Source organism: Leuciscus leuciscus, assembly GCF_965113295.1.
Source record: "Leuciscus leuciscus genome assembly, chromosome: 2".
NCBI classification, from domain to species: domain Eukaryota; kingdom Metazoa; phylum Chordata; class Actinopteri; order Cypriniformes; family Leuciscidae; genus Leuciscus; species Leuciscus leuciscus.
In genome coordinates this window covers 8,799,084-8,814,154 of record NC_138726.1, presented here as the reverse complement: position 1 = coordinate 8,814,154, position 15,071 = coordinate 8,799,084, and the positions used below count along the sequence as shown (strand labels likewise).

Sequence of the window (15,071 nt, the reverse complement as noted above, 5' to 3'; positions counted from 1 at the left end):
GTTTCTTCTTTCTTCGTGGTCAAGTTATTGCTGAGCTATGAGAAATGCCAAAGAAAGAATGACTTTTTTTTTTCTAGGTGTTCATAAGAGGAATCTCTTGAAAGGAATAATTTACTTAAATTAAAATCCTGTCATTCATTTACTTGCCTTCATGTGGGATTTTGTTTCGTGCAGTGTTACTTTATTATTATTATTATTATTATTATTATTTATGAACTATTATATTTATTCATATTTTCAATTACCTTTTAGTTTTGTTTCAGTTTTCTTTTTAATTTGAGATATATACACACATACATACAGTGCATCTGGAAAGTATTCACAGCGCTTCACTTTTTCCACATTTTGTTATTTTGCTCCTTATTCCAAAATGGATTAAATTAATTATTTTCCTCAAAATTCTACGAATAATACCCCATAATGACAATGTGAAAGAAGTTTGTTTGAAATCTTTGCAAATTTATTCAAAATAAAAAAGTGTCAAAATAAAAAATCACATGTACATAAGTATTCACAGCCATTGCCATGACACTCAAAATCGAGCTCAGGTGCATCCTGTTTCCACTGATCATCCTTGAGATGTTTCTACAACTTGATTGGAGTTAGTTGATTGGACATGATTTGGAAAGGCACACACCTGTCTATATAAGGTCCCACAGTAAAAGGGATACTTCACCGATTAGCATTAAGCTTTGTATCAGTAGAAACCCGGTAGTATTTTCGAATGACCGTGCTTCCCTCCCTCATGTCCCCCTGAGACGAGAGATTTCTGTATTGTGTGTCTAGAAAAAAAACTTGGATGGCGCAAAAATCTTAATTTAGTGTCATCACAGGCTTTTTTGGCTAGAGGCGAGAGACTACAGCCAGTAGTAGGAGCTCGTTCCGCATGTTTTCACCCTGCCCATAGGGGGATCTCATGATAAAACGCTGTCTTTTCAGTTTCACATTTCTACGACCCAATTTAAATAGACATTCATCTTTCCAGTGGTGAAATATCCCTTTAACAGTGCATGTCAGAGCATGAAGTCCAAGGAATTGTCTGTAGACCTCCGACACAAGATTGTATCGAGGCACAGATCTGGGGAAGGGTACAGAAAAATGTCTGCAGCATTGAAGGTCCCAATGAGCACAGTGACCTCCATCATCCATAAATGGAAGAAGTTTGGAAACACAAGGACTCTTCCTAGAGCTGGCCGCCCGGCCAAACTGAGCGATCGGAGGAGAAGGGCCTTAGTCTGGGAGGTGACCAAGAACCCGATGGTCACTCTGACAGAGTTCCAGCGTTTCTCTGTGGAGAGAGAAGAACCTTCCAGAAGAACAACCATCTCTGCAGCGCTCCACCAATCAGGCCTGTATGGTGGTGGCCAGACGGAAGCCACTCCTCAGTAAAAGGCACATGACAGCCCGTCTGGAGTTAGCCAAAAGGCACCTGAAGGACTCTCAGACCATGAGAAACAAAATGATCTGGTCTGATGAAATAAAGATTGAAATCTTTGGCCTGAATGGTGAGCATCATGTCTGGAGGAAACCAGGCATCGCTCATCACCTGGCCATGTCACATGAGCCTTCAGAAATCATTGTAAAATGCAGATTTCGTGCTCATTTATTGTGAATTATTATTGGTGCTCAATTATTAATAATGGTTCTTTTTTCTTTTAATGTTAATAAATTGTTGTTTCATGAATAGTTTCATGATTTCAATAAATTACATATGCTTTTTGATTAAACTAGATATCTTGTAAAGAGTTCTTATATCCATAAAGTTGGCTGCACTAAGAGTTTAGCTTTCTTGTTTTCTCCCCCTCTTCACATTAATGTCAGTAAAGTCAGACAGTAGAGTCTGTCTAAAACATAACTGTACAATAATGAGACTAGTATAACCTGTGTACAAAAATAATTATAAGAGGCAGTGTGGAGTGGTGATATTTCGGAGAGCCGAAGCGAACAGGACAGCGGCAGCGGCTGCGGTTTGTCCTGTTCCGACAGCATGAAAGGGTGGCGGTGCCATCCACTGCCGGGTCAAGTTCCTGTCGAGCCAACAGAGACTTCAAGTGGCCGAACTGCTCAGGGTGCCATGGAGGCTTCTCCTGTGAACAAGAGCTCAACAGGTGAGACTGAAATAAGACTGGGCAGTGTAAAGTGTACAGATAGAGATTTTGCTATTTCATGCATAACTGCTTCAAGTTTTTAGCATGTTAATGTCCGGTCACATTTACTGTTGTTCAGCTGAATTTTGCTGAAACTTTCTTTGATTTTTATTTATTTATTTATTTTTTATATTTGAATTGGAAAATTTTCAGAGCATTAAGAGAACATTCAAAAGTAACGTTCCCATAATGCAAAATTATAAAATATAATGTTCCTTTAACCAAGAAAAAACATTTTTGAAACATTGAAAAAACTGGACGTTATGAACGTTCAGGGAACATTTAGAAATAATGATTGCTTAACTTTATTAAAAAACGTTATTTATACATGCACCAGAAACACGCGCACAGAAAGACGATTCTCAGACAGCATTCCATCCCCAATAGAATTATATTTCTGACTCATTGCACTTGAATTGTCAAATACTCACAAAATTGTCCAAATGGCCGTCGTGCCGAGGATTACTGAGTCGCTTATGTGATAAATAAAAACTGTGAAATAAAAGGACTATTAATATTGTGAAATATGATTTTGGGACATTTATGGAGGCATTTGGGAGAAGTCAGGTGGGTAGCTTGGATATAATTCCATTACTTTGGATTTGTAACATTACAGATAAGAATTTAACAGTTAAATGTCAGTTATGTCATGATATCATTAATTTAACATCAAAGATGTTTCTCTTCATTTCAGAAAAACCTACAAGGAAGAGGAAAAGAATTGGTCGTTTCCTCTACGGGGTGTGGAAGACTGAAGGGTTTTTTCTGCTGCTGTTGCCACAGTTGTGCTGTGGATGTTGTGGAGCCTTTTGTCCCTCCAGCAGATCTGGAGCCAGAGCCTGATCCTGATCCATCATCACCTGATCCTGATCCATCATCACCTGATCCTGATCCATCATCACCTGATCCTGATCCATCATCACCTGATCCTGATCCATCATCACCTGATCCTGATCCATCATCACCTGCACCAGATCTGTCCGACGTCGAGCCAAATAATGGTAAATCGCCAGTCCTTATTTCTCCGACATTATTTTAAACAGTATTGCCGTCTTGTTTTCCACTAAAAATATCTTAAGGCTTGTTTTCAGAGAATATTCATATTATTTTCCCCATATTAATATTATTTTCTCGGCACAACCAGGACTGATATTTTTTAAATAAAACAATCTCATATATATTTCTCATATTTTTCTGTTTGTTTTTCAGAGTCCTTTGAGTCTCTCTATAAAGCGGGAGAGATGATTGGACGTGGAGCGTTTGGCAGTGTGTACAGGTGAACACGCAAATTTGATGGCAAAAAGGTAAATCTTTCCGAATTGTACAAACATTTTGCTTTTGTGTGCATCAAAACATATTCAAAACAATTTACAGATGGTTTAATACTTAGTGCAAGGTCAGATGCTTGAATACTGTTACTGAAACTGTTTTTTATTTATTTATTTTTTTAGGTTGCCATCAAGCGGATGCGCAAGTTTGACAACTTTCTTTATCTTGATATTGTAAGTCGGCCAAAACCTGAATATGTATTTAGTTGTTTAAGTGCAGATTGCTGTAGTTAATACACCTAAATAGGAAGCACTAGGTGTAAATGTGATTGACAAATAAGCCTAGAGGCACAAAAGAAAAAACTTTGAGCTCTTTTAAGGGCTCTTTTGAACTCTCTTGATTTTTAGCCAGCTAACCTTCTGTCTACTGCTTTTCTCTAGCCTGGACATCCTGAACCTCTCGTTACAGAAGTGGCGCTGCTGCTAATGATGAGGCGAGAACCCATAAGCCCCTACGTCATACAACTTTACGAGTGGTTTGAACACCCTCGCAAATTCACTCTCATCATGGAGTTACCCGAACCCTGCGAGAGCTTGCCGGACTTCATCACTCGTTTTAATCCTGAAGTGCGTGAAACTGTAGCACGGGTCTTCATGCGACAGGCTGTGCTGGCAGTTCATCACTGCATCGAGCATGGCGTTTATCATAATGACATTCAAGCGCAGAATTTCCTGTTCAAGAGAAACTCGTTAGACCTCAAGCTGATAGACTTTGGCTGCGGTCAGCTATTCAGTAGTGAGCGCTACGAGAGCGACGTATACGTTGGTGAGCATTTTGGGAGTGTGGAAACCTGAACGTAGTGACGCTTTAAGAAAAAAAGCTCAACAATGTGCAAATGTCTTACAGGAATACAGGATCACTGCCCACCTGAAGTCTTCACAGAACCCAGATTCCACGCCATCCCAGCAAATGTCTGGGCTCTAGGAGTGATGTTTTATGAGATGGTGAAAGCATCCCGTCCTTTTTGCAGTAGAACAGAAATCATAGAAGCCAAAGTTACATTTCAGAATTCCAACTTATCCAGAGGTGAACACACACACACACACACACACACACACACACACACACACACACACACACACACACACACACACACACACACACACACACACACACACACACACACACACACACACACACACACACACACACACACACACACACACACAGTAAAGGCTCTGAAAATATACAGTTAAAGATAAGGAACATTTTACATTATATTAATCACGTTTTAGATGCTGTTTTCATAGATTCCAAGTCACATGACTAACCAGCTTTCTCCTTATTAACATTTGTACAGAATGCAGGGATCTGATTAGCCAGTGCCTAGCCCGGGATCCAACGAAACGGCCCACTTTAGAGCAGATGTCACAACATCAGTGGATTAGAAATGATCTACTGTAGATTGGAGAAGTTCAGGAGATTCACTCGATCAGTGATTTCAGGTGTGAGGAAGTGTAACAGAGTAGGATTATTATCAATTGTCTTCAACTCTGGATTGTTTGTAGTGAGATTTTCAAATTTGTGTTCATTGTAATGTTCTTGTTATAGTCAAGTCACCTTCATTTATATAGCGCTTTGTACAATACAGATTGTGTTTCAAAGCGGCTTCATGGTAAACAGGAAAATAACAGAATCAGTGCAAACAGAATTCAATTCTGTTGTAAAACTGCTCTTGAAAAATCATTCTTGAGTTGACCTGTTCATATAATCTTTGTATTGGATAGGAAAGAACACACTTGCTGTCCTTGGTGGAGGGCTTGAGCTGGAGACTCGACCCGAAGCCTGAAGTCCAACCCCAACCTGACAGGGAACTCAAGCGCCACACCAGAGAGATCAGAGCCCGTCCACGTCTGAGCAAGAACATGAGAGACCGAAGACTGGAAACAAGTCATCACAGCCACATTTGCTTTGTTTTAAAAGTCAAGACAAGTCATCTGTATCTATAAACGCCTTATATATGTCATAAGTCTTATATATGTCAAAGATTATGTTCAATGTTTAACCTTGTATAATTGTATTTATTTATTTTATCTATTCATCTTTCTGTTAATCAATGTTGAAAACCATTTTATGCTGCTTAATATTTTTGTGGAAACATGATACATTTTTGTCAAGATTCTTTAATGAATAGAAAGTTCAAAGAACAGCATTTGTTTGAAGTAAAAACAATTTTTTATCAAGGTCTTTACTGTCACTTTTGCTTGATTTAATGCATCAGAATGAAGAATAGAATGAGGCATTTATATAGCGCTTTCATATGTACTACTGTACACCCAGAGTGCTTTACAATCATATCAGGGGATCTCTCCTCAACCACCACCAGTGTGCAGCATCCACTTGGATGATGCGACGGCAGCCACAGTACAACGGCGCCAGTGCGCTCACCACACACCAGCTATAGGTGGAGAGAGGAGAGAGAGTGATAGAGCCAGTTCAATGGAAGGGGATTATTAGGAGGCCATGATTGGTAAGGGCCAATGGGTGGAATGTGGCCAGGACACCGGGGTTACACCCCTACTCTTTACGAGAAATGCCATGGGATTTTTAATGACCACAGAGAGTCAGGACCTCGGTTTTACGTCTCATCCGAAGGACGGTGCTCTTTGACAGTATAGTGTCCCCATTACTACACTGGGGTGTTAGGACCCACACAGACCACAGGATGAGCACCCCCTACTGGCCTCACTAACACCTCTTCCAGCAGCAACCTGGTTTTCTCAGGAGGTCTCCCATCCAGGTACTAACCAGGCTCAGCCCTGCTTAGCTTCAGTGGGCAACCAGTCTTGGGTTACAGGGTGATATGGCTGCTGGCATCCTTGCTGAATAAAAGTATTATTATTTTTTATTTATTACTTACCCCAAACCTTTGAACGGTAGTGTCATGGTTTTCACAAATAAAAAAATAAGTCACCAGATCATCAAAGGCAACATGAGTAAAAAATAAAAAGAGCCAATTTCATGCTTTTAAAGGTACAATTCGATGTCATTCCAAACCTGTATGTTTGTCTTCTGCAGAACATAAAATATATTTTAAAGAATGTTGATGATAAAACGGTTTTGGTTCCCATTGACTTCCATTTTACTTTTTGTCCATACAATATCAGTCAATTGTAACCGAAACTGTATAGTTACCAACATTTTTGGTTGGACTATTCCCTTAAGAGCCCCCAAAATAGAAGCAGCCAGAAATAAAGATCCATTTAAATAGAATGACATATTTGCTATCATGTGTTGCTTGCAAACATTTTTTTTTAAAGGATATATGGTCAATTTTGAGTGTAGCCTAAATTTAAATGGTGTAGTTACACCTTCTACCCAGCAGGGGCTAACTGAACCCCTTGGTTTCAGCCACCTATTCCTCCTCTATATCTAGTGCCGTGGTTCTCAAATGAGAAGGAACTCAAGATGACTTAAAACTATTTAAAATAAGCATTAAAATAAGCTAAAAAAGTTTTAAATCCACTAGTAGTGCGATGCATCTGTAGTAGTTCTTCCTATTTTGATATTTTCACTGCCCTCATGGAGACCTAGGTCGTATTTATCTGTCGCCGTGTGTTCTCACATCACGCAGGTTTTCTTCTCATCTCACTACTCACTGAGAGAGTCTCCAAACAGCACCACTAAATCAAGGGAAGCTAATAAACATTGTAGGGCATAGAGGATCTGCAGCTCTCACCAAATAAACAACTGACCATGAGGCCGAGGTAAGCGTGACCTCCACACACTCCCGGTCGCCATCTGGACCAAAGCTTCTCTCCGTCAAGGTCATGACTGCGATCTGTGATCGTTGCCGGAGGAAACACTGGAATTACATTCAGACCATCACTGATTACATGTAGTCTAATGCAGTCCTGCAGCACAACTGACTGAGGATGTTTGTGTAATGCAGTTTTTTTCTTTAGTGTTTGTGTGCAGAACGGATTATTGGTATTCAGAATTGAATCAACATGGGCCAAAGGAGGATTATAAATCACCACGAACTGCAATAATCTGAAGTTTCGTGTGGAAATCAAGGTTAGCTCCATCTAGTGGTTACTTGAGAAAATAAATACCCCAGAGTGGAAATATGCTCAGAATTGACTGCTAATACTGCCTACTGAAATATGCTCTGTGAAAATGAAGTGTTCTTCATATTGAATTTGCACTTGTTGTGCTCTTCAAATCTTAAATGTTTATATATATATATATAAAAATTTTTTTTTACTACTTGGGTAATATAATATTCATGAAATGAAAGATCACTCAAGCGTACTTAAAGGATATACTTCAATGACTGTTTAACACACTTAAGTACACTATTAAAAGTGCACTTTGTAATAATGTCAAATTAACAAGTTTTACATTGAAGTTTTAAAGTACACTTACACAGAAGTACTTTAAAGATGTACACTTATTTTGATGTGTTGACTAACATACTAAACCACATGTAAAGTAATTGATTATAATTTTAATGTTATTTTATATACATTTAATATAAAAAAGTTAATTTATTTTAAATGTACTAAATTACAATTTTATCAATCATTACAAATGACGTACACGTTTCAGTAGAAATTACATTAAAGTATATTTTAGTTTGCCATAAATGCTTGTCATTACATTCGGCACACTTTAACCATATTTAAAAGACAATATAAGTAATTATGAAATTGCATATAAAGATGTAATTAAGTCCTGCTTATAGGTTAAAAAAAAATCACAAGTTCAGCTAACTGCAGTTAATATAACGATAAATTATTAACATGCAATCAAGTGTCTGAAAACATCACATTCAGTTCACACTTTAAGTATATTCTTTAAAAGTATATAGTAAGTACTCTTTTCTTTTTTTAACCCTCATGTTGTGTTCGGGTCATTTTGACCCGGAGAGGATTTTCTTTTCCCCAAAAATGCTAGTTTACATTATCACACTAAATGTACTGACTTTACTCACCCAGGGTATAACTAAATTTTTTGAGAATATTTGTAATTTTTGTTGATTCTTTTTTCGACCTTTATACAAATGTGGTGTTCCCGATCAAAAATGACCGGCCTACAAAGAATTGCTTAAAAATCTATCATTAATCTATATTATCAAAAAATGTATAATATAGAGTCTCATACAAATTGAGCTCAGATAAAGGAGGCCTATGATCAAACAGATCCAAAAAGAAATACAAAACCTGTCCTAACTGAAAGAAAACAAGTTGGCAAAAAGATTAAATCCAATACACAACACGGGAACACAACATCTGTCAGGGTTTTCAGCACGGCACAAGGGTAAAAAAATATGCTAAAGTTCTTTTTCCACAATGCATGCTATAACAACATTAAACATAATCATCTTAAAATGTATCAAGCAGTAATATGCTACATTGTATGAATGTTCTTGTATGTTCATTTAGGAAATGTACTGTAATGTTCCAGTGATCTGCCAATTGTATTAGGTCATGCACGTATTCTATGCAAAAAGAAAATGTAAATGTACAATGTTCACTAAAATACAATATACTGTACAATTCAATGCAGAAATAATAGAGTGCTAGTATGCTATTCTAAAAGCTAAGGGGCCGTTTACATGACACCAGAAACTAAAACAAGAAAACGTTTTGGCTGTTCGTTTACACCAACAACAGCATTTTGTGGGCCTGAAAACGCAAACTTTTGAAAACGGGCTTCAAAAGTTCACGTTTTTGAAAACTATACCGAAACGAAACAAAAACGTTATCATCTCCATGTAAACCATAGACAGTATATAAACGATGTAAACTACAAAAACATGAGTTTGTGGAAACAATGACGTCATGCACATGCGTATTACGTGTTCTTTACAAAGTGACATCGCCACCTACTGGACTGACAGCAGAATACAGTGATTTTAATCGTTAAAGTCGGCATGAAACGGAAGTTGAGATTGTCATTTTTTCCTTGTTGTGACGTATATCCGAGTGAAACGGCTTCTGAAATTAGAAAAAAATGTAGGGCGGGGCTTGATTGCGTCCTTCGGGAATTGATTGGATTGTTGGAGGTTGGGCGTTGCAAACAAAATGGAGGCAGATTTGAATGCCAGTTTACATTCAGTTGTGGAGGATTTCTCTCCACCGGACTCCCCACCATTACCCTCCCATGAAGGATTTTTTTATTGAGGAGCCCGGCGACGAAAACGAGGACGAGCAGCTAAATTTTAAAATTCTTAAATTTTCTGAAACGAGACAGACACCGATAGCCGCACCCTCATCGGCTCTGGCCGCACCCTTTCGCCATGGCACGTGACCAAAAGAGAAGAGAGGTCGTTTCGAGGGGGGAGGGAAGGGTAATGTATTTGATTAAAGATTATAAGGGTACATGAATTTAAAAAAAATAATGAAGTGCACAGATAAATCATTTATAATAAACACTACAATATTACATATAAAAAGAAGATTTGTCAAATTTGATTTCATGCCGACTTTAAACGATTGGGATCGTTTTGACAACGCTGTCATCTGTGCGTGGAAAACGTAAAGGAAAAACTTTTCCGTTTTTAATACATCGTTGTCGTGTAAACATACCATAATTCTCTCTAGGGGAGTTGTTGAAATCTTGCCTGAACATATAAACTGCTGAATAAAACGTCAACGTAATAGAAACCAATCATTCGCAGTTATTGTTTTTATGCTCCTGAAAGCCAATAAAACATCTTTATATGCACAATTGTGATGTTGCCATGTGTGGCTGTCCATGAATCACAGCTTGATCTGAAGGAGCCAGTGCAAACACAATGAAAAGGAACCACCAAGGACACCCTTTGCCGTTTGAGAGCCAAAAAAGCACAGTCAATGTGTTTGAACGGTTGACTTTTACTGAAGGTTTCTCTGGTGACGCAAAATGGGATGCGCTGGTCCCCGTATTTCCCCCCTCATTAAAAAAACATCATGTTTAATAGGTCAATGGCTGAGCCTCAAACTCGGCTATATAAGCCTGAGATTATGGCTTCCTCTCTCACCACTGAGTTCTGGGATTGTTGTGCTTGGACTTTAGAGTGTCACAGCTCAGTTTTCTCATAAAAGAAAAAGGGATTTGAATACACAAAGTAGAGAATAAGTCTGGTTTGGAAAAAGGTAGTATGTGGCTGCTAGGTCAGCATTACTGTACCAATCACTAGAGCCAGTCCTAACATTTCATATTAACAAGACATTGATGGACCAAATGCAGTTATTGACTGTGCTGTACTGATATATGAGGATTTTTTGCTATATCGCTATGCCAATGTCAATAAAATGCCCAATACATATTGCATATTACTATATTTATATATATATATAGCAATTACATGAAAATAACATCTTAACCCTGTAAAGTCTGATATATAAAATAATAGTCCGAAAAATTTAGGCAAAAATATGGGTTTTTTGTTGAATATCATATTTGATACATTAGCCTTTTATAGATCTTAAAGTTTGATATAGTGAGAATATGGAGTTCTCACTCATGGAGGAAAAAAAACTTAATTTTATTTAGAGGCCCAAACTGAACAAAAATACACAATTTGGTGCAGTTACTGATATTTATACGTCCAAGAAGTTCTGATAGCTTGTAATGTTAATCAGCATATAAATATCAGTTGTCACTCTATATGTCTCAATAATATATCTTAGTAAGATGATATTTAAAAGCTATAGTTTTATGATCAAAGCTCTGTAGTTTTGCATACAATCAAATTGTATGCAATCCAATGAGAGATGAACAAATAAACGTTTCTCAAAAGCCTGAAGTATCATATTTGATACATTTTAAAAGGATTTTGATGTGTTTGATGTACAATCAAGTAAACCTAAATTGCTTCAGTGCAGTAAGTGTTCTTCTTGAAATATTACTAACCATATAAAAAATCAAAAAGACGTGACCTGATTGTGGACATTTTAGAATGATATAAAAGACATTTTAGAATGATATAAAAGGCCTTTCACTTGCTAAAAAATATAAATTATCAATCAGACAGCAGAAGGTGTACCCTGTAGTAGATTGTGCACAAGAATTTTTTCAGCAAAGTTTTGATCATGTTGATACTCTAAAAGCCTTAAAAATTTGTGTATCAAATATGATACAGAAGGCTTTATAGGGTTAAGGTGTCTTCAAACCTCATGATGCTTTGGATTTAGAAGTTGTCAGCCAGTTACTAATCCTATTCTGGTTTATATGATCCAAAGTTGCACACCCTTGTGCCAAATATCTAAACCCTATATTGCCTGATTCGAGGATGTGAAATATTTGGTGGTGGGCAAACATCAAGCAAATCCATCTGACTCAGCTTTTTCCAAACATGCCGGGTTTCTTTGCTTATAGCCACATCTGATTTGTAGTCGACTTCTGTGACAAAAGCATTTCAGAGTATCATTTTAGACTTTCAAAATCATATCCTTTATTGACATGTTTACGTCACGCTAGAGCTTACAAGTAAAGACAAGAATATAGATGTTGCCAATAATGCACTATTGTTGCTTCAGGGTTTTTTTGCTGAATGATTTAGGGTTAGGGTTAATGACAGATCTGTAACATGTAATGACAGAGTGAAACAGTAATCTTGTTGCTCCACTTGGACCTATTTCGTAAGGCAAATAAGTTATATAACAAATAAAATATAAAACTATATTGTCTGAAGATGTGAACTAAAGACCCAATAAGAGCAGAAGCACAGGTTTGCTTTCATCATACACACACATAGCCATACTGTAATTTATTAGTCAGTGATGGTTCATGCATTTAATGGTTCAATTATTTATCCAGATGTAATTTTGAGCAAGTACAGAACTTGCTACTGCCAATACATACACGACACGCTGCTGTGAGCAAGTAAGACATGCTGCTGCTGTACAATATAGCGTACATGAATTACCTGTAGTAAATCTATACAGGTGGAGCTGGGGAGGGTGGAAGTTTTTTTTGAAAGCGCATTGCAACTGCTACAGCAAATGCTGACCGAGTATTTGAAGGTTGAGCAGCAAGCTGATTGGCTACTGATACAGCAGGAACCAATCAGCTCTGCCCTACAGAGAATCATGTGAATGATGTGAATGAGCAGATTGAATTAAGTAAAGACTCTGGCGTGGCATCCATGACATCTGAAGACTCTGGTGTGGCAACCATGAAGGCTAAAGCCAACACAGGACAGAGGTCTGGGGCAGAAGTGGGCTCTGAAGGGGACTCTTGAGCTGGAGTGAGCCCTGGAACGAACTCATGGGCTGGAGCAGGCTGTGGTGTGGACTCAAGGGCTGGAGCAGGTTCTGGAGCGGACTCATGGGCTGGAGCGGGCTCTGGAGTGGACTCATGGGCTGAAGCAGGTTCTGGAACAGACTCATGGGCCGAAGCTGGTTCTGGAGTAGACTCATGGGCTGGAGCAGGTTCTGGAGCGGACTCATGGACTCGAGTGGGCTCTGAAGGGAACTCATGGGCTGAAGCAGGTTCTGGAGCGGACTCATGGGCTGGGGCGGGCTCTGGAGTGGACTCTGGAGTGAACTTATGGACTGAAGTAGTTTCTGGAGTGGACTCATGGGCTGAAGCAGGTTCTGGAGCTGACTCATGGGCTGGAGAGGGCTCTGGAGTGGACTCATGGGCTGAAGCAGGTTCTGGAGCTGACTCATGGGCTGGAGAGGGCTCTGGAGTGGACTCATGGGTTTGAGTGGGCTCTGAAGGGGACTCATGGGCTGAAGCAGGTTCTGGAGTAGACTCATGGGCTGAAGCAGGTTCTGGAGTAGACTAATGGGCTGGAGTTGGCTCTGGAGTGAACTCATGGGCTGAAGCAGGTTCTGGAGCGGACTCATGGACTAGAGAGGGCTCTGGAGTGGACTCATGGGCTGAAGCAGGTTCTGGAGCCGACTCATGGGCTTGAGTGGGCTCTGAAGGGGACTCATGGGCTGAAGCAGGTTCTGGAGTAGACTCATGGGCTGAAGCAGGTTTTGGAGTAGACTCATGGGCTGAAGCAGGTTCTGGAGTAGACTAATGGGCTGGAGTTGGCTCTGGAGTGAACTCATGGGCTGAAGCAGGTTCTGGAGCGGACTCATGGACTAGAGAGGGCTCTGAAGAGGACTCATGGGCTGAAGCATGTTCTGGAGCGGACTCATGGGCTGGGGCGGGATCTGGAGTGGACTCATGGGCTGGGGCGAGATCTGGAGTTGACTCATGGGCTGGAGTGGGCTTTGGAACGGATTCATGGAGTGGAGTGGACTCTGGAGCAGACTCATGGGCTGAAGCAGGTTCTGGAGCGGACTCATTGGCTGGAGTGGGCTCTGAAGGGGACTCATGGGCTGAAGAAGGTTCTGGAGCAGACTCATGGGCTGAAGCAGGTTCTGGAGTAGAGTCATGGGCTGGAGCAGGCTCTGGAGTAGACTCATGGGCTGAAGCAGGTTGTGGAGCGGACTCATGGGCTGGAGTGGGCTCTGAAGGGGACTCATGGGCTGAAGAAGGTTCTGGAGCAGACTCATGGGCTGAAGCAGGTTCTGGAGTAGAGTCATGGGCTGGAGCAGGCTCTGGAGTAGACTCATTGGCTGAAGCAGGTTCTGGAGCGGACTCATGGGGCTGGAGTGGGCTCTGGAGTGGATTTATGGACTGAAGCAGGTTCTGGAGTAGACTCATGGGCTGAAGTAGGTTCTGAAGCGGACTCATGGGGCTGGAGTGGGCTCTGGAGTGGATTTATGGACTGAAGCAGGTTCTGGAGTAGACTCATGGGCTGAAGCAGGTTCTGGAGCGGACTCATGGGGCTGGAGTGGGCTCTGAAGGGGACTCATGGGCTGAAACAGGTTCTGGAGTTGACTCATGGGCTGGTGGGAGCTTTGGAGCGGACTTATGGGCTGGAGTGGGCTCTGGAGAAGACTCATGGCAGATGCAACTTTCATGACGGCTTGAGACTCTGGCGTGGCATCCATGACGGCTGGAGACTCTGGCATGGCATCCATGACGGCTGGAGACTCTGGTAAAACAATCAGGCATGATGACTCCAGGCAGAGAGTAATGGGAAGTGTAGTCCAGGACAGAATGACAGTGGTCTCGGGAGGAGTGCCCTCTGGTGGATATGCAGGGCAGTTTAAAACAATAGCATTTATTTGAAACAGAAGTCTTAACATTACAAATGCCTTTAATGTCACTTTTGATCAATTTAATTGTTTGTGCATAGTAAAACATATCTGCAACATTTATCAAGTTCACGCATAATTGTGCGTGCATTTATTAATCATTATGATACTAAAATCATAATAAAGTAGGCTATACTTTGCACAAAAGAATCAGATGAGCCCAAATCAGATGAGCCCAGAAAACACTTAACGTGTTTAATTACACGTCAAGCATTTTCCTCCCATAAAAAACCCTTATAAGAACGCTTCATGTGGCTTAATGCAGATTAGAATGTTATGTCATATTATGTCTAAATAACGAGTTATTATGTTGAAATAACAAGTTATTATGTTGAAATAACAAGTTATTATGTTGAAATAACGAGTTATTATGTTGAAATAACGAGTTATTATGTCGAAATAACGAGTTATGTCGAAATAACAGATGTTATGTCGAAAATAATTACTTATTATGTCGAAATAACAAGATAAGTTTTAGTTTTTTTTTTCTTCACCATGTGGTTCA

The 15,071-nt window shown here is 39.8% G+C and overlaps 1 protein-coding gene across 1 annotated transcript; it reads left to right on the top strand.

Annotated features, from left to right (window-relative positions):
* Positions 1-1,993: 1,993 nt before the first annotated feature.
* LOC309492386 (serine/threonine-protein kinase pim-2-like) lies at positions 1,994-5,595 on the top strand. Its single transcript, XM_082161340.1, has 7 exons — positions 1,994-2,108; positions 2,842-3,148; positions 3,357-3,451; positions 3,599-3,649; positions 3,857-4,241; positions 4,323-4,502; positions 5,204-5,595. Exons 4-7 carry the CDS (start codon positions 3,614-3,616, stop codon positions 5,263-5,265), a joined length of 663 nt encoding a protein of 220 aa, XP_082017466.1. The 5' UTR covers positions 1,994-2,108; positions 2,842-3,148; positions 3,357-3,451; positions 3,599-3,613; the 3' UTR covers positions 5,266-5,595.
* The last annotated feature ends 9,476 nt before the right edge of the window (positions 5,596-15,071 follow it).

What these genes read in the sequence shown, in the direction of transcription:
- LOC309492386 (XM_082161340.1), top strand. Translation starts at nt 3,614, where the DNA reads ATGCGCAAGTTTGACAACTTTCTTTATCTTGATATT. An exon ending in CGAGAGCGACGTATACGTTG is followed by an intron (nt 4,242 to 4,322) that starts GTGAGCATTTTG and finishes AATGTCTTACAG; the next exon opens with GAATACAGGATCACTGCCCA. An exon ending in GAATTCCAACTTATCCAGAG is followed by an intron (nt 4,503 to 5,203) that starts GTGAACACACAC and finishes TGTATTGGATAG; the next exon opens with GAAAGAACACACTTGCTGTC.